General features: G+C 42.6%; 1 protein-coding gene across 11 annotated transcripts in view; it reads right to left on the minus strand.

The window, feature by feature from the left end:
• Window positions 1-7,191: 7,191 nt before the first annotated feature.
• LOC124041178 (collagen alpha-3(VI) chain-like) overlaps window positions 7,192-23,661 on the minus strand; it is an 87,620-nt gene continuing 71,150 nt past the window's right edge. For 8 of the 11 annotated variants that reach the window (XM_046358526.1, XM_046358536.1, XM_046358516.1 and 5 more), the window contains 19 exons: window positions 23,547-23,609; window positions 22,396-22,446; window positions 22,162-22,197; window positions 21,816-21,878; window positions 21,453-21,515; window positions 20,899-20,931; window positions 20,739-20,775; window positions 20,009-20,514; window positions 19,631-19,739; window positions 18,606-19,307; window positions 18,225-18,333; window positions 16,320-16,375; window positions 15,872-16,132; window positions 15,367-15,450; window positions 12,885-13,070; window positions 12,409-12,459; window positions 8,863-9,048; window positions 7,899-8,015; window positions 7,192-7,570 (listed from right to left, as the gene is read on the minus strand). In XM_046358526.1, the coding sequence (XP_046214482.1) occupies window positions 7,530-7,570; window positions 7,899-8,015; window positions 8,863-9,048; window positions 12,409-12,459; window positions 12,885-13,070; window positions 15,367-15,450; window positions 15,872-16,132; window positions 16,320-16,375; window positions 18,225-18,333; window positions 18,606-19,307; window positions 19,631-19,739; window positions 20,009-20,514; window positions 20,739-20,775; window positions 20,899-20,931; window positions 21,453-21,515; window positions 21,816-21,878; window positions 22,162-22,197; window positions 22,396-22,446; window positions 23,547-23,609 (2,754 nt within the window). In that variant the 3' untranslated portion in view covers window positions 7,192-7,529. The remainder of the gene's footprint in view (window positions 7,571-7,898; window positions 8,016-8,862; window positions 9,049-12,408; window positions 12,460-12,884; window positions 13,071-15,366; window positions 15,451-15,871; window positions 16,133-16,319; window positions 16,376-18,224; window positions 18,334-18,605; window positions 19,308-19,630; window positions 19,740-20,008; window positions 20,515-20,738; window positions 20,776-20,898; window positions 20,932-21,452; window positions 21,516-21,815; window positions 21,879-22,161; window positions 22,198-22,395; window positions 22,447-23,546; window positions 23,610-23,661) is intronic. The other 3 variants (XM_046358463.1, XM_046358457.1, XM_046358468.1) reach the window with 3 other exon arrangements.

Raw genomic sequence — 23,661 nt, forward strand, 5'->3', positions numbered from 1 at the left:
GCAGACAGAACTTGAGCACTGAGCATACTTATATTTAGGTGCCATAATTTTTCCTGGTCAGGTCACATGGTCAGGAAAAACTTGGAACCATACTTATACATAAAATAATTCCCTTGCTTCAACTGAATGACCAATGTTATTTCTTTGGTTCAGTTTGTGAGAAAGCCCTGTCCTTTCCTAATCTCAGTCATGTGACATCACACGCTGAGCCACAAGCCTTCAAACACAACATAGTAATGAGGCAAATACAAGTGGTTCACGAACCCAGAAATGTTGTTCCACTGATCAGCGCTCTCTTTACTTGACTTGAGTCTGTTCATGCCAGGTTTGTATCATTACAGGACTTGCCTAGCTACGGCCTCTGTTGATTAACCAATAGGTTGGTAACTACTTAGTAGCCTAGTGTAATTTGTCCCCTACCAACGTTAATCACAGCCTTTACCAAATTACCAAAATATGGAGCTCTGTGACAGCATGGATACACACCTACCTTTCAAAATAAGGTTAACAGTAGTATAACATGGTTTTAGACATACTTTTTTAAACTAAATGTATGGTTTTAGACAGGGTTCTTTGTGACCCCTGTCACTTGTATTGTTAAATGGAAACCAATACCATGATTTGTGTGGTAAATGGAGTTAATTAATTCGGCAGATGGTGGTATCATAGTGGCAAGGAAAGGGACGTTTTCTTTGGCCCATGCTGAATGCCCTGCAGTACGCCACTTAGTCACTCTTCCTGCCCAAAGGAAACTCTGACACAGTTGGTGCCAGTCTGGCCTGGCCCTCGTTTCTGTTGTACATGGATGGCTGACAACTTGGAAGTTTGCACTGCCAGAGTTCTTCTCTCCCAGGATGAACCACACCTCTTGGAGAATCATGGAGAAGCTACCTAACTCGGCTGTGGCAGCAGAAGAGAAGGTGTTAAAATCCACATGCCGCTTATCAAGTTCACATAACCGCACTGGGAGCAATGTTAATGTTAAGCTGTGTGAGCCCCTCTGAGATATGTGATACGAGGTGACACTTGGAATGTGTGCTGGTTATTTATCACAGCTTAAAGTGTTAATCAATGCAAACAGTGGATTGCAGGTTAATGGGTTGTAATTGTGACGGGGATGGATATGTTGTGATCGTTTTACAAACAAAGAGCATGCCGAGCAAGCACGAAAAACAGAATGGAGCTTGTATCCAGTATGTGTATATGTGTCAGAGTGCATAACGGTTTTTGTGAGTGTTTGTGTATTTGTGCAAGTCTGATTCCATGCCATTAGAATTACACACGTACAGCCAAATACATTTAAACTCAGTTTTTCACAATTCCTGACATTTAATCCAAGTAAATATTCCCTGTCTTAAGTCAGTTAGGATCGCTACTTTATTTTAAGAATTGGAAATGTCAGAATAATAGTAGATAGAATGATTTATTTCAGCTTTAATTTCAATTAGTATTTGGTAGCATTACCTTTAAATTACCTTTAAATTGTTTAACTTGGGTCAAATGTTTTGGGTAGCCTTCCACAAGCTTCCCACAATAAGTTTGGTTGAATTTTGGCCCATTCCTCCTGAGCCGGTGTAACTGTGTCAGGATTGTGGGACTCCTTGCTCACACAAGCTTTTTCAGTTCTGCCCACAAATTGTCTATGGGATTGAGGTCAGGGCTTTGTGATGGCCACTCCAAAACTTTGACTTTGTTGTCCTTAAGCCATTTTGCCACAACTTTGGAAGTATGTGAGAGGTCATTGTCCATTTGGAAGACCCATTTGCGAACAATCTTTAACTCCCTGACTACTGTCTTGAGATGTTGCTTCAATATATCCACATACTTTTCCTCCTCATGATGCTATCTATTTTTTAAAGTCCACCAGTCCCTCCTTCAGCAAAGCACCCCCACAACATGATGCTGCCACCCCCGTGCTTCACGGTTGGGATGGTGTTCTTCGGCTTGCAAGCATCCCCGTTTTTCCTCCAAACAAAAATAATTGTCATTATGGCCCAACAGTTCTATTTTACTTGTGTCGTGCACAAAGTAGAAGTCATAACCGACTTGCAAAACTATAGCTTGTTAACAAACAATCTGTGGAGTGGTTGAAAAACAAGTTTTAATGACTCAGGGCACCGGCGCAGAGGAAGGCTCCGGCCTTGGAGCTGGACTGGACGCCTGGAAGCTCCGGACCGCTGACCCTCGCTGGAGGTTCCAGACCGTGATCCGTCGCTGGAGGTTCAGGACCGAGGATGGTCGCTGAAGGTTCCGAACCGTGGAACGTCGCAGGAGTTTCCGGACTGTGAACCGTCATAGGAGGTTCCGGACTGTGAACCGTCGCCGGAAGCTCTGGACTGCGGACCATCGCTGGAAGCGCTGGACTGGGAACCGTCGCCGGAAGCTCTGGGCTGGGGACCGTCGCCAGAAGCTCTGGACTGGGGACCGTCACCGGAAGCTCTGGGCTGGGGACCGTCACCGGAAGCTCTGAACTGTGAATCGTCGCTGGAAGCCTGGTGCGTGGAACCGGCACAGTTGGCACCGGACTGATGACACGCACTTCAGGTCGAGTGCGAGGAGCAGGCACAGGATGTACAGGACTGGGAAGGTGCACTGGAGGCCTGGTGCTTGGAACCGGCACAGGTGGCACCGGACTGGTGATACGCACTTCAGGGCGGGTGCGAGGAGCAGGCACAGGACGTACCAGGCTGGGGAGGTGCACTGGAGGCCTAGTGCGTGGAGCCGGCACAGGTGGTGCCAGACTGGTGACACACACTTCAGGGCAAGTGCGTGGAGCTGGCACAGGTGGAACTGGACTGGTGAAACACACCTCAAGGCGAGTGCGCAGAGCTGGCCCAGGACACACAGGGCTGGGGAAGCTTACTGGAGACCTGGTGTGGAGCCGGCACAGATTTTACCAGACTGAGAGCTCGCTCCTCAGGATGAGTACAGAGAGCTGACCATCAGACTGATAACACGCTCCTTATTGCGAATGTCGTGCCTCAGACACCAACACAACAACTCTCTCATTTCTCTCCCCCCCCAATTTCTCCATCAACGCACTGACGGTCTCTGACTCTCTCCGTTCACTCTCCTCCAATTTCTCCATCTTCTCCCAGATTGGCTCCGGTTCACTCCTCGTCTCCTCCGACCACCCCGTATGCCCCCTCCAAAAACCTTTTGGGCTTTCGTTGTGGCCGCGAACCACGGTGTCGTCGGTGTCCTCCCTTCTCTCCTTGCGTCTGCTGCCAGGATTTCCTCCCAAGTCCAGGATCCCTTCCCATCCAAGATCTCATCCCAAGTCCAGGATACCTTCTCCTCCTGGGCATGCAGGTTGGTCCTGGTGTGGTGGGATCTTCTGTCACGATCGTCGTAAGAACATTCGAACCAAAGCACAGCGTGAAATCGGTTCAACATTTTTTATTAGAAGTGAACCGCACAACAAAACAATAAAGAGCAATGGACACGTGAAGCTATGGAGTGCTCACAGGCAACTACACATAAACAAGATCCCAAAAAAACACAGTGGGCTGCCTAAATATGATCCCCAATCAGAGACAACGATAAACAGCTGCCTCTGATTGGGAACCATACCTGGCCAACATAGAAATAAAACAACCTAGATTACCCACCCTAGCCACACCCCGACCTAACCAAAATAGAGAATAAAAAGACTCTATATGTTCAGGGCGTGACAATATCTCTCGGGGATGTGCTTATTGGGGCAGTATAGTTAGGCCCTGTCCAGAAGAAACCCTAACCCCTCATCCCTCATCACTTATGTATGTATAACTACGTGAGAGGTGTAAGGAGTAGAGTGAATGCACTTTGAAGTAAATCTCTGCTCTGATAAAAGTACACTGAAGAAAAGCTATTTTATTGATCATAGTGAATTAGGAGTATAATTAAAACAGGTTACAATTTCCCACCAACATTAGACAACTATACAGACAGCCCTTAAATTGCTGAAATAAATAAATCAAATCAATTATGAGAATAATCAGATGAACCAATACCTGACACAGACATTGTGGTGTAGTGGGAAGATCGGAATACCTTGAACCGGGTGGTTTTGATGTTCAAATCCCAGGTGAGGATGTTGAATAATAATACTGTATAAATGCACAATGTAAACATGTACATCAAAGTGTGTCAAATATATAGTGTGTGAGGGCATCCCTAACCTTGTCAACAGACAAAGAGATGTCACTGGTTCACCAATCAGGGTCTTGATTGGCTTAGCAACAGTTACAATGTGTAATGAACCACTTCTTGGGGGGGGGGGGGGGGGGTCTTTGGGACCATTAGGCGATGTCCTGACAACTGATACACAGAAATGTTCCCATAAAATGTGTGAACATTTGTATTTGATCTTCTGTGTATGTTCTCCTAACCCTCAGAAGACTGGACACTTGAATGTTCTTGCAGCGTTCCCATGAAATGTGTCTAGAACATTAATATCGACAATATGTTCTGAGAACATGGCAACTATGTCCTGTGTATGTTTGGTGGGGTGTAAATGGAATATTCTCCCAACCCACAGAAAACTGGACACATGACTGTTCTTGCAACGTTCCCATTCACAATATCGTTCTAGAACATTAATATCTTAAATTCTGAGAACATGGTAACCGTGTTCTGGATAAGAAGTATTTGACATTAAGGGGATGATCTCTCCTTGCACATCTTGGAAACATTCCAAAGATAGCGTTATTAAATGACCTACTGTAAGGAAATTCGCTCTTAAGGGAATGTTCTCTAAAGTTATGGGAATGCTTCCCAAAAAATGTATTCACTCATTGTCCCACAAAATCATCCTGTTGTCCCATATTCGGGTAGTCTAAATGTGGTCATCCTAGTCAAAAATCGTAATCAAACATGGGCTTGTCTTGAGAGTCTTGCATGGCCCAATCAAAAAAGCGGTTATCTATTGATACAGCAAATACTCCCAAAGGGGGTTCAAGGAACGTTCAGTCAAAAAGTTGGGACGCTGTTGCTTGTTGATTCGAGTTAGCATGGCGATCAACATAAAAAAGATTGGGGTAGTTAAATGCTTTTCCCTCCCTCCCTGATCCAAATGTCTCATTTGCATATGACTTTAGGAACGTAGTTGTGAAGGGTACAGTCCTGTCTTGGCCATCAAAACTACTGCAGAGGCAGGACATCTGGAGATACTGTGCTGGAGTTGGAGAAGGGGGCCAGTGACCCCCTAACAGTACTAAGTGCAAATCCATAGTTCACCTCTTCCTCCACAGTCCACAGTTTGAGCTCCTTGGACGTGACTTGTGAATGTTCAGGATATTCTTTGTAGCCAGCATGAAAGTGCAAGACAAAATATGCAGACTTAGTGTTTCAAAGGTGAGAGACTCACTGTAAATTATTTGGACAAGGCCACCATTATCCCTGCCTATGACATGAAAGGGTCAGTGTCGCTTTCATACACACAAAGGGATACTTCGGGATTTTGGCAGTTTTTATCTACTTTCCAGGAGTCAGATGAAGTCGTGGATACCACATTTATGTCTCTGCGTGAGAATTACTAACTAGCATTTGCGCAGTGACTGGAAGTCTATGGGTATCTGCTCATTGCGCTAATACTAGTTAGCATTAGCTTGCGAAACTACCTCTAACTTCCTTCATACTGGACACAGAGACATAAAAAGTATGGTGTACCAGTCCTACTTGGCGAGACAGGTCAAGACAAGTTTAATGTTGTAATGAAGAACAATAATAGACCACAGATAAATACTTTCTCGTCACAATGAACGTGAACTTGATCACTTAGAAGATGAATGCATCAACTTAATGAGTACAGTAGTAAGCCAATCATACTACGGCAATTCTATTTTCAACAGTGGAATATAATACTTAAATGGTGCTAGTAGTCCCATCTCAACTTCTTTACTGGTTAGATGATCAATCCCTAAACTCAAGTGACTTCTGTAAGTGCTTTGCTGGACCTTTACCTACTCCTCTCACAAATGATACAAAATTACCCTATGTTGTGTCAGTATCAGATGCACACACACACTCTGTTAAAGATGCACTCACAAACTTTTGTATAATTTCAGACAGTCGTTTTGAAAGTGGTGCTCACGAGCCAAAACTAGCCCCCTTTATTTGTTTACTAAGTCATCCAATTGTGTACTACACCATTCATTTGGTGTGATGTGAATGTAACAATTTGTATGATATCATACACATTTTGCAATTTGTGTGATATGTTACAAATCCAATTCATGCAATATGGTAGAATTTGTTGTGCTTAAGATCTTCCTTTTTCCCTTTTGGCCTTTGTCTCTTTCTTGGTCACTCTGACATTTCACAGGCCCCAAGGAACAGTCAGTACTTTACAAGGGCTTTGCTCTCAAACTGAGTCATGTACCAGATTTCCTTCAGCCTTACAGCCCAGACCCTGAACTTCCTCTTTTACACAGTCCTGTCCATTTGATTCCCATGTTCAAAAATAGAGTTTCATTGGTTTAATTCCTTCCCTCTGCATTTTCTCCAGTCTTTTGCTCTTTGATTCTATGTTTTGATGTTAGATACACAGCGTGTTGCATAGTTGGTGATTCAAGAGATCAAAAAGAAGAAATTCAATGCTCGAGTTTATTAGAAAGTCTAATTCATTTTTATTTCCCCCGTTCCCAGATGAAACACAAAGTTTAGTAAAACAAAACAAAAAACAGCTTGACAATTACATTCCATATTCAAAAACCGAAACATGTGTTTGAGGCAGTGGTTCCAGAAGTGCATTGACGTTACATGATGAATTCCTTTAGACGCTGAGAAATTGGTTTAACTCATTATATACACACTGCCAGGTAGGACTTGTGTTAGCATCAGCGTGAACTCTGCAACTAGGAGAGTATTTGGCATGGTGAGGGAAAGTAAATTGGGGGATATATCAAATCAAATGTTATTCATCACATGCTTTGTAAACAACATGTGTAGATTAACAGTGAAATGCTTACTTACTTATATAGTGAAGTAAAATAAACCTATGATGACCCTTTCAAAGTCATTGTGGACCTGTGTGTGTGTGTGTGTGTGTGTGTGTGTGTGTGTGTGTGTGTGTGTGTGTGTGTGTGTGTGTGTGTGTGTGTGTGTGTGTGTGTGTGTGTGTGTGTGTGTGTGTGTGTGTGTGTGTGTGTGTGTGTGTAAATAACGATTTATTGATCATCTCTGTCCCAAGATGGTCATACACATACATTTTAATTATAAAACCTTATTCTCATGAGTTTATTATTTTATGTTAAACATATGGTGTAACTGTTGCAGAATGTTTTACATTACAAACACTGGATGTACTCTGCAACTCCATCAGAGAACTAAAAAACACTATGTAGCACCAGTAGGAGAAATCATGCAGCAAATTGTGTTGCTTTCATTTTGTGAAAAAGACTACTTCAAGATTGTTTTTGATCAAATCCTGTTCATGGAATCCAGTGCAGCCACCTTTCCTTTGGTATAGCTTTTCTTTTGCCATTTGAATTGGTTTTCTTCCGAATCTCAGAAGAGGAATATGTTGACAATGAATCAATGTCCTCCTATGTTCGTATTGCGGCAATGACTCCTTGGTTGACAGGTGCTGTCGGTGAAAAGCAGGAAAGAAGACAAACATGATTTTAACACAACACCAATTCTCCCTGCATTTTGGAGTTTCCCTGATCTGGTCTTGTTCTGAGGGCAGGTCTACCTCAAGGGCAGAATCAAATGTGATTGGTTAACGTTAGTCATGAAATGTGACTGGTTAAGTTTAGACCCGTAATCCCAATTGGCTAAGGTTAGGGTTAGGTGTTGGGTTAAGTTTATAAAATAAATGTTATTGGTAAAGGTTAGGGGTTGTGGTAAGATTCGAAAGAGTAACTTTGCATATAGAAACCTTTGTTTACGCCCCCATTCTACCCCCAACCTACCACCTAGCGAGCCTTTTCTTCTCTTTCCTTTCATTCTCACTCGTCGCTGTGAGTGCCGCTCGGGGTTTGCGCGGCTTTCATCCAACCAATCCCATGCCTTTTGCCCTCCAGGCAGAGCTGCCCTCAGGACAAGATTGAAGGAAAACTCCACTGAGCATTTATTTACACATACAAAATATTTGCAATAGCATGTCTGTCCCTGAGAAATTAATTTTAGGTGGATTGACAGATGGAACATGGAACAGGTTTTCAGTAAGGCTATTCAACTGCCAATGTTTGTCTATGGAGATTACATGGCTATGTGCTCGATTTTATACACCTGTCAGCAACGGATATGGCTGAAATAGCCAAATCTACTCATTTGAAGTGGTGTCCACATATTTTTTTATATATATAGTGTATATCTAACTACAAGGAGGTGAGTTGACAGCCGACGGTTAAATTACTAGATAAATACACAGAGTATACGAAACATTACGAACACTTTCCAAAAAAATGAAGTTGCATTTTGGGTGGTGGAACAGTCTTGATACACACGTGAAACTGTTGAGTGTAAAAAACCCAGCAGCGTTGCAGTTCTTGACACAAACAGTTGCACCTGGCACCTACTACCACACCCGGTTCAACGGGACTTATAAATATTTTGTCTTGCCCATTCACCCTCTGAATGGCACACACACACAATCCATTTCTCACTTGTTTCAAGGCTTAAAAATCCTTTTTTAACCTGTCTCCTTCCCTTCATCCATACTGATTGAAGTGGATTTAACAAGTTCTTAATGTTTTTTATACTCAGTGTATACAGACCGATGACTAAATAGATGGACATCTCGACAGTTCGACAGACACCAGCAACTAAATATAATTATTGTACAAATAGATGAATGAATGGAAAAATAGATGGACAGGCAATAGCAGAGACAGACAAAGACACACACAGATATATAAGACTAGCTAGACCCACCTGCTTTTCCACAGGCCTTCTCACACTCCTCTTGAGTTTCGAAGCGATTCTGGTTGCCGCCACAGCCTCCGTACCAGAAGCGTGTGCAGCTCTTGCTGAGTGCTTCGTAGTGCCACTTGAGAACAAACTTTGCGCATGCGCCTTCCTCTTTGGGGAGCTGACAGATTTCCACTCCTGTCAAGGCCGCTGTGAGGGAGGTGAGAATAGGCAGGCCAATGAATATGTGTCTGACATGGTTCGAAAACCAGGGTTAAGCCGTTTAGCCAAAGCCTATGCATTGTGCACGTAGGCAAGCAAGGACACCGCAGAACACTCTGCTCTGAAAAGGTACACTGTTAGGATATAATACAATGGTGTAGCTCAGGACATGTTTTTGCAGGTGTAGTGTGTACAGAACATGCTTCATGCAGTGGGAATGAACATCGAATGACATCCAACGTCAATAAACATGTTGTCAGTTTTTTGTTTGTGGAGACATGTTGTAATTCATTTCCGGATAACACAAAACAGGGACATCTGTTATCCATTGACATGACATCTGTTTATGTTGAATATTTGTCCACGTGTTTTTGGGGATGCCTGTATGATCCAATAGTTGGTCCAAATCGATATTAATTGTAACATAATAGAGGTGAAAAATGATATACAACTTGAGAGAAAGCACTCCCCACCACAAGCCATTCCTTCTTCAAACTCAAGATCTCAAATATAGTTTACAGTACTACAGATCATAATAAGAACTCTCTGCTGCCCATTTAGGCCAAGACCTCGGAAAACTAAATCTGACAGTGAACCACTTAATCAGGCTCATTTTTGCAAAGTTCACTAGTCCAAAACACAATCTACCATGCAAAGAATAGCCCTCTTCATTAATTTGCTCCACACTTATGACTTGGCCCGGTCTCAGCGAAGACTAAAGTATAACTTTCCCTTTCTCCATGATTGGCTTTTCACTCATTCCATACTTCATTCAGAGGCATTGGAGGGTTTATAGCCAGACACAAAGGGAATCTTTGTTTCCAAAGTGAACACAGACCGAGGAAATTGTGTTACGTAATGTATATAACCTGCTACAGTAGAGATTATATATCACTGTTTTCAACGGATCTGGGCAAGAGGACTGAATTTAAATCATGTTTCAGTTGAGAGTCAGAGTTGCCTGCCTGAAACCTAGACATGTTGGTTAGGAGGAAATGCTTTCATGTTTATGTCAGCTGAACCGCAAAGCATTTGGATGACGCACTCAACAGCGATCAAAGCCGGTCATATGTTCTACAGAGGTAGTTGGAATGGATCCGGCTGTAATGTATTAAGATGAGAGACCACAACTAAATGTGAGGCATGTTTTTTCCACCATAGTCTGAGAATAGTGGTCGTTTGTAGCTCAGTTGGTAGAGCACGGTGCTTGTAATGCCAGGGTAGTGGGTTTGATTCCTGGGACTACCCATGTGTAAATTGTATGCCATAACGACTAAGTTGCATTTGATAAAAGTATCTACTAAATGGCATATATGTACAACACATTAGGAATATTTAGTTGTACCCACTTTTGGGCTCAGAACAGCCTCAATTCATCGGGGCATGGACTCTACAAGGTGTCAAAAGCATTCCAAAGGGATGCTGCCCCATGTTGACTCCAATGCTTCCCACAGTTGTGTCAAGTTGGCTGGTTGTGGATCTCTACTCCGAATAGCTCGTTCCATCTGATTCCACAGATGCTCAATTGGATTGAGATCTGGTGACTGGGAAGGCCACTGCAGTAATCTGAAGTCACTGTCATTTTCGTGGACACATTCCTAGACAATCCTAGCGTTGTGGAATGGGGCATTATCCTGCAAAAAAAAAAATCTATTTGTAGATGGATACACTGCTGCCATGAAAGGATGCACCTGGCAATGATGTTCAGATATCCTATGGTATTCAACCGTTGCTCCACTTTTATCAAGGGGCCCAATGTGTGCCATGGAAACATACCCAACACCCTCACACCACCAGCCTGCAATGTTGACATGCGGAATGATGGATGCATGTACTCATGTGGTTTTCTCCATAGCCTAGTCCTCCCATCAGCATGAAACAGCAGGAACTGGGATTCTTCAGACCAGGCAATGTTTTTACAAACCTCCATGTCCAGTGTTTTCGATCCACTGCAACTGCAATTCCTTGTTTTTTGCTGAAAAAAGTGGAACTTATGTAAGGTCGTGGGCTGCCATACCGCTTTTGTGTAAAGATATTATTTTATGGGTCTTTGGGCACCAATGTTGTACTGGACTGTCAGTTGACTGACTGTAGCCGGTCTGTTGCTTTGTCAGCCTATTTTTTCCTCTTTCATCAATGACCCTCTTTGACTACTGGCCTGCCATTAGCTGGGTGTCCTTTGGGTGGAGGACCATTCTTGATAGCAGATGGGAAACTGTTGAGCGTGAAAATTGGCAACTCAAAAATGTCCACCAGAGCTGTTGCCAGGTAATGTGTATTTTTAATTTCTCTACTATAAGCCACCTCCAACATCATTTTAGAGAATTTGGCAGTACGTCCAACTGGCCTCACAACCGCAGACCATGTGTAACCACGCCAGTCCAGGACCTCCACATCCAGCTTTTTCACCTGTAGAATGTTTGAGACCAGCCACCTGGACAGCTGATGAAACTGTGGCTTTGCACAGCCAAAGAATCTCTGCACAAATTGTCAGAAACCATCATCTGCATGCTCATAGTCCTCACTAGGGTCTTGACCTGACTGCAGTTCGGCGTTGTAACCATCTTCAGTGGGCATATGCTCATCTTCGATGGCTACTGGCATGCTGGAGAAGTGTGCTCTTCACAGATGAATCCCGGTTTCAACTGTACCGAGCAGATGGCAGATGTGGGCGAGTGATGTGGGCGAGTGATTTGTGCCCCATGGTGGTGATGGCGTTATGGTAATGGCAGTCATAAGCTACGGACAATGAACACAATTGCATTTTTTTTCAATTGCAATTTGAATGCACAGAGATACCGTGACGAGATCCTGAGAACCATTGTCGTACCATTCATCCACTGCCATCGCATTATGTTTCAGCATGATAATGCACAGCCCCATGTCGCAAGGATCTGTACATAAGTCCTGGAAGCTGAAAATCTCCCAGTTCTTCCATGGCCTACATACTCACCAGACATGTCACCCATTGAGCATGTGTGGGATGCTCTGGATCGACGTTTATGACAGTGTGTTCCAGTTCCCGCCATTATCCAGTTCGCACAGCCATTTAATAGGAGTGGGACAACATTCCACAGACCACACTTAACAGCTTGATCAACTTTATGCAAAGAAGATGTGTTGTGTGCTGCATGTTTTTCTGATCCAAGCCCCTACCTGTTTTTTTAAGGTATCTGTGACCAACAGAAGCACATCTGTATTCCCAGTCATGTGAAATCCATAGATTAGGGCCTAATTCATTTTTTTTTAATTGACTGATTTCCATATATGACCTCTAACTCAGTCAAATCTATGGAATTGTTGCATTTATATATATTGTTTTCAGTGTATATCAATGGCTTTACTTACCGGGAGCTGAAAGGATCTCAGTCTGAAGCTGTTCCACTTGTTGCTCAGGTTCTGGTGATGTAGAATAAGAAAAAAAAAGAGTTTCTGAAGTCAACCTTTTACCAACTGATCTACAACAACCCATAACACTTTAATTGAACTATATGTCATAGAGCTGTTTTTACAGTGTGATAGCATGATATAATAGATGTTGTGTACAGTCATGATAGGTGACTTTGGTGTATGTCACATGAAATAACACTCAAGTAACAATATACAAAAGTACCATGGTTAGTTTATCAGCTAGCTAACCAGGTAACATAATATGCATTTGCTTTCAAAAGCATGACATGAGCTATCAGGACTGCTTAAAACAGCTGTTATTAAGCAAAAGACAGTCAACAATTGGCTACTTAGTTAGTTTTGTCAAAGTAGACCAGTCAGGTGCAAAGAGCCTCTATAAGCTTTCAGAAAACCTGGCAACAAGGACCACTCACCTGACCTCATGCAGCGTTTCAAGCACTGGGCTTCAGTCTCGAACCTATTGCCATTGCCTTCACAACCACCATACCAGAACTGGGTACAGATCCCATTCTTTCTGTCAAAGAACCACTTAGCCTGATGGTTTTTGCACGCCAATCCAGGGTCAAAGTCAAGAGAGCATGGGTCTGTGAGCTCGTTAGCTAGAACATGCAAAAACAAGACCAGTCACAAGAGGGGTAAGAGAGAGGAGAGAGGTATTAGTATGGTTATGATGAACATCACCCATCTAAAAGCATATTTGAGTTACTGTGAGCCAGTTGTCAGCCATCACAAAACAGTAAGTCATTAATATGTAATGAAATTGTTAATGGCTAGAAGTGTTTGAAAAGTGAAAGCAGAACATTTGTTAGGAAATTAAATTTATCTCATTGCTGGTAAATGAAACTCGTGAAAATCAATTAGTAGGACTATTGCACATTATAGTGGTTAATCTGTAATCTCTAATCTGCAATTAATATTGTGAGTAGTTTTGAACAGTAAATTGTTAATTGTGAGTCGAGTGGAAAAGGTAGAAGTTGTACAGGAGCATAGGTTTCTATTAATGAATTGTTGAGATGAAGGAATAATAGCCATATTCAATAAACTGCTCTTCCATTAACGATGTTGCTATCAGAGTTAATACATATTAATGTTAGTACATTTTAGTAATGTATTAGGTCTGTGGCTGTGTGATCTCTGTGATATGCAGCGAAACCACCATCTGTACCTAATCCTGTTGAGCCAAATCCACAAGTACCTCTCGGGTAATGCTGAGAAAGTACATGAATTGATCCACAGTCTTGGACTCAAGCGAACCTGTCAAAACCACGCTACGATAAAGTCCTTTCTGCTTTGCACGTTACATAGTGCTAGTATAGCATGTTCCTATTGTCAATCAACACAACAGTTTTCAGCTGTGCTAACATAATTGCAAAGGGGTTTTCTAATGATCAATTAGCCTTTTAAAATTATAAACTTGGATTAGCTAACATAACGTGCCATTGGAACACAGGAGTGATGGTTGCTGATAATGGGTCTCCCTACCCCAATGTAGATATTACATAAATAATCATCAGTTTCCAGCTACAATAGTCATTTACAACATTAACAATGTCTACACTGTATTTCTGATCAGTTTGATGTTATTTTAATGGACAATTTATTTTCTTTCAAAAACAAGGACATTTCTAAGTGACCCCAAACTTTTGAATGGTAGTGTATTTATATAATATATACAGTATATATCATATGACATGTACATAGATCATGAATATATACAGTATGTCTATAAATAAAACATCAGCAGTCACTATGACAACTATTGTAGATGACCTCACCTCTTAACTATTACTACCTTATATTTCTACCATAAGGGAGCGCTTGCAGTGGCCTCACTCCAAGGCTCAACATGTGAGCAATAAATCTTCATCAATGAAGTTATTTTCCACAAGACATGTTAGACTTTGTAAGTTTTGCACTGACAAATAGACTGCAGATATTGCAAGTTTACAGCTCTGATGGTCCTGCAACCTACTTATTTTAAGACCATTTTCGGTCTCTCACTATAAAAGTTAAAGGCACTAAAATAATACTGAAGATATTGTCTGTGAACAGTTCTGTTGTTTATTAAGTAATATTCTCCTCTGGACTTCTTGGCTCCACACTGAGTATACAAAATATAAGGAAAGGAACACCTGCTCTTTCCATGATATAGACTGACCAGGTGAAATCTATGATCCCTTATCGATGTCACCTGTCAAGACCTACAACGCTCCTAGGTTTTTCATGCTCAACAGTTTTCCATGTGTATCGAGAATGGTCCACTACCCAAAGGACATCCAACCAACTTGGCATAACTGTGGAAAACATTGGAATCAACATGGGCCAGCATCCCTGTGGAATGCTTTCGACACCTTGTAGAGTCCATGCCCCGACGAATGGAGGCTGTTCGGAAGGCAAAGGGGGGTGCAACTCAATATTAGGAATGTGTTCCTAATGTTTTGTACATTCCGTGTATATTAAAAACCCATTTGTTATTTTCTTTAAGGCCCACTCTGTGATATTTACAGACATATTTCATATTTTAAACTAATTATATATGAGTGGGCTTTTAACTTGAAAATAATGGAGCATCATGTGTGATAAAGCTTAATGAAGAGTGATGCTGCTCCATACATTTGGATTCATTGTAGTAACAACAATGCTGCCAATGAAAATCCAAACACAATGAATTCTCATTTAGAGACCATTTGATAGAAACAAAGGGGAAAGCTTCTCAAATGTAGAGGCTGGCTATTTTAGAGTTTGAATTGCAAGTTCCCATGGGACAAATCAATTATCCTCAATGCCTCATAAATCAGCTAACTGTTTAAAGAAATCCTGGTTTAAATTACGCCAACCATCTTTCTCGCTCGCTCGCTCACACACACAAATACACACACGACAAGTGTCACTCACCAATCTCTGGTTTGTCCAGTGGTGTAGTGGCTATGATACCAGTCACCTCCATGGGAGCAGCGATCTTATGCTCTGCTGCTGCTTCTGTCCAATCAGGCATTACATAATAATGGTCAGTGGATTCAGTTAAAACAATATTTATGGATGTTGTGTGGCTTTGTCTGCCAACAGGTGACTTGTTTTGTCTTACATTACAAAAAGGTACAAATTCTAATGAAATATATGAACGCCAAAAAGATATTGACGAAACAGGAAAAGTCCCTTTAACCATTTCTTGGATGTTCCACAACAATAAACCAATAGTCATTTAATTATCATAACAATCATTTTGAAATCTTACTTTTCAGAATAATAAAGGCCTACTGAAAAGTATACACATAACAATCAATCGCTCTGGCGAAACTGTGATCATTGACTATGGATTTCAGGTTGACATCACCATTGCAGAGTAAAACAGGTAACCTAAGCACACCAGACAATCACTGTGGTGTGTTCATGGACTTACTGGTGGTAATAATGCCTTTGTGTGTGGCCGCAACGTGGCCCTGGGCGGTGCGTGTGGTCACCACGGCGTGGTAGGTCTGGGCGCTCTCCAGGCCGCCTACAGTGAGCTCCGTGCCTGTCACATTCCTCCTCAGCACCAGTGTGTGGTCGCGCAGGCGCGTCACCACCACCTCGAAGTAGGCTATGAGCTTGGGGTCTGGGCTGGCCCAGTGCAGGGTCAGGCCACTGGAAGTGGTGTTGGTTACGTGCAACTCCTCTTGGTCTAGTGGTCAAACCGTGTGGTATTAACACACACGCAAAAATAACACACAAGCAGACAATAAAATCACAGTCAATAAACAAAAGAGACATTGACAATTGATTAGTCTTTGAACCACCACAGGAAATGGGTATTGATTTATTGAACTGGATGTAAACCCTGTTATTTCATTTTATATTTCATGTCTTACCTTTGTGCTTTCTTGGATGGACTGCCTGGTGATTTTCATGGTGTTTTTGATGTTTCCTACACAGAGAGTGGATAATTGACACAGAATATATAGCATTCTACCAGTGGAGGCTCCTCAGAGGAGGAAGGGGAGGACCATCCTACTCAGTGAATTTCTGAAAAATTTAATATAATGAAACCTTAAAAAAGTTATCCTTTTAAGATAAAACTATATGAAATATATGTTGCCAAATACCTGATTAAAAGACACTGTTTTGAAATGAATGTCTACAGTAGTCCTCTAGGTTTCTTCCGAGGTTTTGGCCTTTCTAGGGAGTTTTTCCTAGCCACCGTGCTTCTACACCTGCATTGCTTGCTGTTTGGGGTTTTAGGCTGGGTTTCTGCACAGCACTTTGAGATATCAGCTGATGTACAAAGGGCTATATAAATACATTTGATTTGCTTTGATTTGAGTAGTCTCAACAGCACCCTCTAGGGTAGCACCATGTTGTACCCGGAGGACAGCTATTTTCCATCCTCTTCTGGCTACATTGACTTCAATACAAAACATATATTGCTCATGCTGCTCACCCCCTTCCACAGACCTATGGTAATTAGGACGACTTCCAGACGACGTCCTCCAACCAATCAAAGCCTTTGCAGTATGAACTGACATGTTGTCCATCAAAGAGTGAACTTAGTACTATGTATGTGTGGTTTAGAAGCTTGGTGAGCTGGTGACATTGTTGGACAGATTGAGATTGAGAGTTGACTTTTGGGGGGATATTATTCAATTCAAATTAGGAGATGGAGGAGGTAGATTATATATTGTTTTCTTGGTTTTAAAACTTAATTTTTTAAAACTTTAGTAGCAAGCAGGTAGTTAGCTAGCTAGCTACCAGAGTGCAGGTTTCTCTGCCAGAATGGCTAGCTAACACTAATGACAATGAAGTGGATTTCTTATTGAAGAACCCCTTTCGTGCCCAGATCAGTTTCAAGCTTCTAGAATAAACCTGCATCGATCATGTAATGGATGGTTTGCAATTAATCTTCTATTTGTATTTACTTCTAAGTTCCTCCTGTTCCCTGGTTAAGAGGGCATGACCACTCCACTACCAGTGTCAACTCTTTGTTATGAACAGAAGTCATGTCTCATATTCCCTCTCATCCACTAGCACATTGAATGTGTCCTTTCCAAGCCCTGTGAGTAGCCCTGTCATTTTTCTCTCATTACTGTACGTAGAGTCAATCACATAGACAAACACATTCACATTATTACACATCAATGCGAGACACTTCGGAGGATCATGTCTGTCTCTTGGTGCACCTGTCTGTCTGTATGTTTGTCTAATAAACATTTTAAAATATAGAATTTGTTCACCTAAACCTTGTAACCAGCATTTCCACACCTTGGGCAAATTCATGATTCCTGACATCATACACATCAATGATTTTACTCCTTGCTTGGGCAAACTCATTCTTAGCTCTTTTGTCTAACTGTGTTGTGTTGTTGTTTTGTCTTCTCAGTCAAATCCTGTCCTGCCCTCAGTGGAAGAGTTGAGCTCTTCTCCAACACCATCCATCCATGATGAGCCTGTCCTGCACTGAAGCCTCAACACCTCAACCCCTGTACTGCACTGACGTCATGCCTCTGAACACCAACTCATGCCTCATACCCTCATTAAATCACCTCTGTGATCCCTTCCCAACACTGTAAGGAGCCTTCTCATTCCCTTTCCCCATTATATTTTACTTAAAAATGTCTTTATTAAATTAGAGGATTTTTGAAACACGCTTCGTTGTCTCCGTGGGTCTCCAGCCTCTGAATTCTACCAATACATAAACTATAGTGATTTACATGACAATCATGATGAGCAATGTCATAATATGATACAAATGTATTATGTAACATGATCTGAATACTCACTCTTGGCTGTGGTGTGATTTGGGGAAGGGGAACTTGGGGAATGGCTGGTCACTCTGGTACCAATGACAGTTTTTGGAGACTTCGGGGGACATGTAGAAAGCGTTCTCAACTGCAGACACAAGAGGAAAAGGACAATCTTCACCTACAGTGTCAACCTGACTCAAAGGCCCTCACAACGCGTTTGTAAGTGGTTTCCACAATGTCAACCTGAACGACTGTCAATGTGTTAACAAGTATGTGCATTCAAACTAATTATTGAATTCGTCAGTGAATAAAAGGTGGACATAAAAGGTGAATAAAAGGTGGACATATAAGGTGAATAAAAGGTGGACATCTAACAGGTACTCAAAATACGGCAACAGTGTGAAATAAAGCACTTACTGCTGAGATACTTGGGCAGCAGTCGGCCAAAGTTCTGAATGTGCTTGTCGTAGAAGTGTGAGGTGCTGGTCAGCCTCTTGAAGAAGACGTCGGAGGGCTCACTGGCCATGCGCATCATCACGCGGGCGTCCCCAGCACTAAGTTTCTCGCCAACGCCCAGGATGACCAAGAAATAGCCCTTGCACTTGGCATCGGTGGCCACGGCAACCAGCCGCTCCTCATCCTCCTCCACTGGGCCTGTCACGAACAATGTCAGCATCTTGAGGTCACGCTGGTGGGGCGCCCTTTCAAACACCTGCTCCACCGTGTGCTCGATGGCTGCCGCCAGCGCCCGCCCACCCTCCAGTTGGGGCGTTTTGTCCAGGAGGAAGTTGCGGATGTCTTGGGCCGAGCGGTGGTCGGTCAGACCCACGTCCACGCGGATCGGCGAGCCGCTGCTGTTGCGCAGGAACTCGTAGGGTGCCTGCTGGATCACAGCCACACGGGCGTGGTGGATGGATGCCATAGGGTCTGACGAGACTTCAAGTTGCTCTACAATGTGAGCAACATAGCGTTTAATCTCGGTGAAGACAGTGGGGTAGGTGGTCTCGGAGCTGTCCATGACGAAGGCCATGTCAATGTCCACGTCGGTGGTGGAGGACCTCCTGTCTCTCGACTGCTGAGGGGGGACGTAGTCACACATTTGGTCTGGAGCACAGGAGTCTGGAGAATAAATGAACACAGAAATTGTCTCAAGCATTTTGGCTTGTTATGGTTTTCATTATGTCTTACTGCATTTGTTTGGAAAGCTATTTTCGTTTCGTATGTAACTGTCAATGGCACCAAGAGGCAATGTGCATCCAATAAGCTTACAATAGAATAACTATGATCAGAAAGAAAGTTTGGACTAATCAGTTCCACCATCATAAATAAATAAAAAATGTAGAACATAAGAACGCACAATGTCTTGGGTGTTGAATATAAATAACAATTCAATGCAGCATTTGTGTGAAGTCAATCTCTGAAGATATGAGAAAAGCTCTTACCTAGGCAGATGTGGCAGCTCATGACCTTTTGGATAGCCGAGTTGTACTGTGCACTTCCGGGATTAGGCAGTACGATCACCTGACCCAGTGCTGACCCCGTGTTGTTCATCTGACACACAGGGAGGAAGCAATGACAATTCAAAAACATGGCCAGGTCAGCTGACAATAAGACAGCTCTGTAAATTCATTTTTAAGTGTTGTACAATAGCTACATTCCAATATCTATACTTCCACATTGCATGCCAACACTTTCTTCTAAATACTATGGTAGTGTAGATAATGGAGCAAAGCCAAAATTATTCCCTACTTTGTGTTATGGTATCAGAGCAAAACTTTACCCTATGGAAGAGGGGTCTATTTCGGCATCCTTTACATTACCTTCAGGGCTCTGGTAAGCTGGCCATCCTCTTTGTTGACCAGAAACACTGAGGCGATGCCAGAGTCATAGAGACGGAGGGCCGCGGCGCTGACTGCCCGCTGATCCTTCACTGGCCCGTTGACAAAGAATATGGCGACCTTCCTCATGAGGAAGCCGCTGCGCACCCTCTTGAAGGTGTTCTGTGCCAGGAAGTTCATGGCTGTCTCCAGGCTGCGCTGTTTGCGCGTCTGTAATGCCTGCAAGCCTTCCACACGCTGCACCAGGGAGCGGCGCTTCAGTGCATCGGCAAAGCGGATCTCGGTGGTCACCTCGTTGTTGTAGAGGGTGAGGGCCACGCGGGCACCGCGTGGGCAATTGCTCTCGGAGATGGTGATGTTGCCGACCAGGCGGAGCACAGCGTCACGCATGTTGTTGAAGGCGGGCCGACCCACTCCGTCTGAGGCGTCCAGGGCGAAGGCTAGCTCAGTGGGGTAGAGAGGGCACTCCTGTTGACCATAGCAGCAAGCTGAGGATAAAATGAAAAAGAAAAACAAGTTTAGGGGTATTCGTACTCATGTCAATAAATATTGACATTTTGGGGCTAGGGAGGGAGGTCGGTTATGCAGTGTGTATCTGAGGTGGTTTTACACGACATACGGTTGTGGGTGCCCCTACCGCCCCTTCTAGTGCCAATTAATACGTTAAATATGGTATATTACATGGTGATCAGTGTAAGCATTTTGTACTTACGACAGTTGTCTCTGATTTTCTTCACAAGGTCACATTGCTAAGGAGAAAACAGACAATTTCAAACCGATGTTAAGACATTGTACAGTACATATTCCACACATGTAAACTTTGGTCAATTTTCCTATACAAAATGACTTCTGTATGATAAATGGATTCCTACCACAACGCCAGGTCCTCTCGGTCCTTTCTGGCCCTGTGGGAAGACAAACAGCAGAGTTGAACAGATGGACACAGCTGGAAGGAGACAAAGCACTAGGCTACTTTCTCAGGCCTGGCACCACTCCAGATAACAACATCATTATTTGTGTCCATTATATAAACAGTGAACAGTTTGTAATGACGTTATATACAATACATATACTACTTCGCAAACCTCCAAAGACTGTGAATGTTACAAAAGGTCAAGATATTTCATTTTATGAGTAAATATTGATAGCCTCTTCCTAGAGCTGAATTAAACTGCTAACAATGTCTTAGACTATAAAGTCATGACTATGAATATCTATACAGTTATGGATTATTATGCAGGGCCAAGGAGAGAATATAAGGTTTATAAAGTGTTGTGAACACATGCGGCTGGTTTCCTGTATCCAGATTAAGCTGGGACTAAAACGCATTATAAGTGGAGAATCTCAATTGGACGTGCTTTTTAGTCCAGGACCATGATTAAATATGGGTCTGAGAAAGGGACCCACTGTAAAAGTCAGTACTTACATAAGGCCCGGGGTATCCAACCTCTCCCTTTTGACCCGGAGTACCGATTTCACCTGAAACACCCTAGAAAAAGCAATACAACAGCATTACAAGTCAGATTTAAAAAGTCGTATGATTTCATTCCAAATGTATGCATCAATTTACCCATACTGTATGGTACACTCTACCTTGATATTTTTACATTTCTATTTGGCAATTTAGCAGACACTCTTAGCCAGAGTTACTTACAGTCAGTGCAGTCAACTCAGTTAGGTAAAACAAACACATACCACAGTGCTTGTTTTAGTTATATTATCAGTTAAGAAACACCCATTGCACACAGCACCCCTCATCCCAGTCTCCCACCCCAGCTAAAGCACTCACCCTCTGGCCACGGTTTCCTATGGGTCCTGGTCCGCCATTGTTTCCTCCATCACCTGCCGCCCCCTGCATGGTGACAGAAACATCAGTGTGGGAACTGTCACGTGGAACAATAAGACAGACACCTGTCTGAATTTGACCAATATGAAATTGGTGATTTTGAAAATTGGTGATTTTGAAAATGACAAATTTTTCATTTTTGTTGCAAAACAAATTGGAGAGGCTACTCTCTACAGACATTACATTTCCATCTGAGATCCTTTGAATGAAACAGTGCGCTTTTCTTCATTTCAGCAATCCTTGAATTGAACTGAGTAAGCTGTGACGGTGATGATGTACTTGACATTACCTTTGGTCCTGGGAATCCCGGGAAGCCCTCATCACCCTGTAAAGGAAGACATTTGTCAGTTCATTTGAGCATGGGTTGATAATGGCAATTTAACATCATGCAAGCTCATTATAACATCAGACATTGATGTATTGGTTGAATTTGTTGGATATTAGTGATTGCATTAATTATGTAGGTGCAGATTGGACTAGTACATATGAATATGAGGGACAAACAGACATATTGATTATTTACCTTTCTTCCTTTGGGCCCTGCGATACCAAATCCATCTCGACCATCTTCGCCCTGTAAGAAGAGAATACTGAGCTTAGCGCAAAGCGAATGACCCAATCTTAGTTAACAGTACCATGTGTGATAAACAATGAACAATATCACTATGTACAGCTGACCGGGGTTCAAATAGTATTAAAAATCGTTCAAATACTTTAGCTGTGCTTGATTGAGCTTGCCTGGCACAAAGGAACGGTCCAATTGTATGGTTCCAAACCCCACCCATCTGGCACTCCAGGCAGACACAAGCAAACACTCAATCTATTTGAACGCTGTGAAATACTATTTGAACCCAAGTCTAATGTACAGACTGAGATAATAGTTGAGTAGTACTGTATGCACTGATCTAAACTGATCATTCCAGTACCAGGACACTATGCACTAGTACCGTGTACGAAGTCACTGCATTGGGACAGATCATGTATGAGGCTAATGAAATGAGACAGAACGTACGAGCACTTCAGCAAAATTATACCAGTTAAGAGATTAAAGACACATGCTCCAGGTTCTAAGAAGTGAGAGGAGTTCAGAGACAGACATAAATCTTGCTGCTCTTTGAACTGGCCGTGATGATGATGTCCAGATTGCCATCAGAAAGCCCAAGAGACTGGAGCATGTCTAAAGTTGACTACTTGCACATTCCCTTTCATGGATTTAACACTGGACCGTGACCAGGTTAACAAAACCAAAGCATGGATTTCTGTCCATAGACTGCTTACAGGGTAAATAAACCAATATATACATTTGTCATTTGGGTGAACTATCCCTTGAACATTGATGGACACTCCCTACAACCAATGTTTATTCCTTACTTACACTATGCTCAAATCTGTAGTGGGGAGTGTGCAAGTGCACACTTCAGGAGAAGAGCAGAGAATCTGTGTCTCACACTGTCACAAGCCTGGGCTCATATGAGCAGAATGTCATAGGGCTACAATAGAAACAATTAATGTCAGAAATGTATCCACTAAATAGGATAAGAATGGGAAAAGATGATTCGAACTCCAATAACATACTGTAGATTATGATGTATTGCACGTGTGTAGTCTACGATCTGTTAATCTTCCCTAGGTGTCAATTGCGTTTAGCTGACAGAATGTGATGTAATGACTTACAGGCTCACCACGAGGTCCCAGAGGTCCCACGATGCCTTTTGGTCCGGGCTCTCCTGGCTCACCCTATAATGCAGATATACAAGGAATGAGAAGCAGAGAGAGGGAAAGAGAGAGA

This window comes from Oncorhynchus gorbuscha, linkage group LG01 (genome assembly GCF_021184085.1).
Source record: "Oncorhynchus gorbuscha isolate QuinsamMale2020 ecotype Even-year linkage group LG01, OgorEven_v1.0, whole genome shotgun sequence".
Classification (NCBI taxonomy): domain Eukaryota; kingdom Metazoa; phylum Chordata; class Actinopteri; order Salmoniformes; family Salmonidae; genus Oncorhynchus; species Oncorhynchus gorbuscha.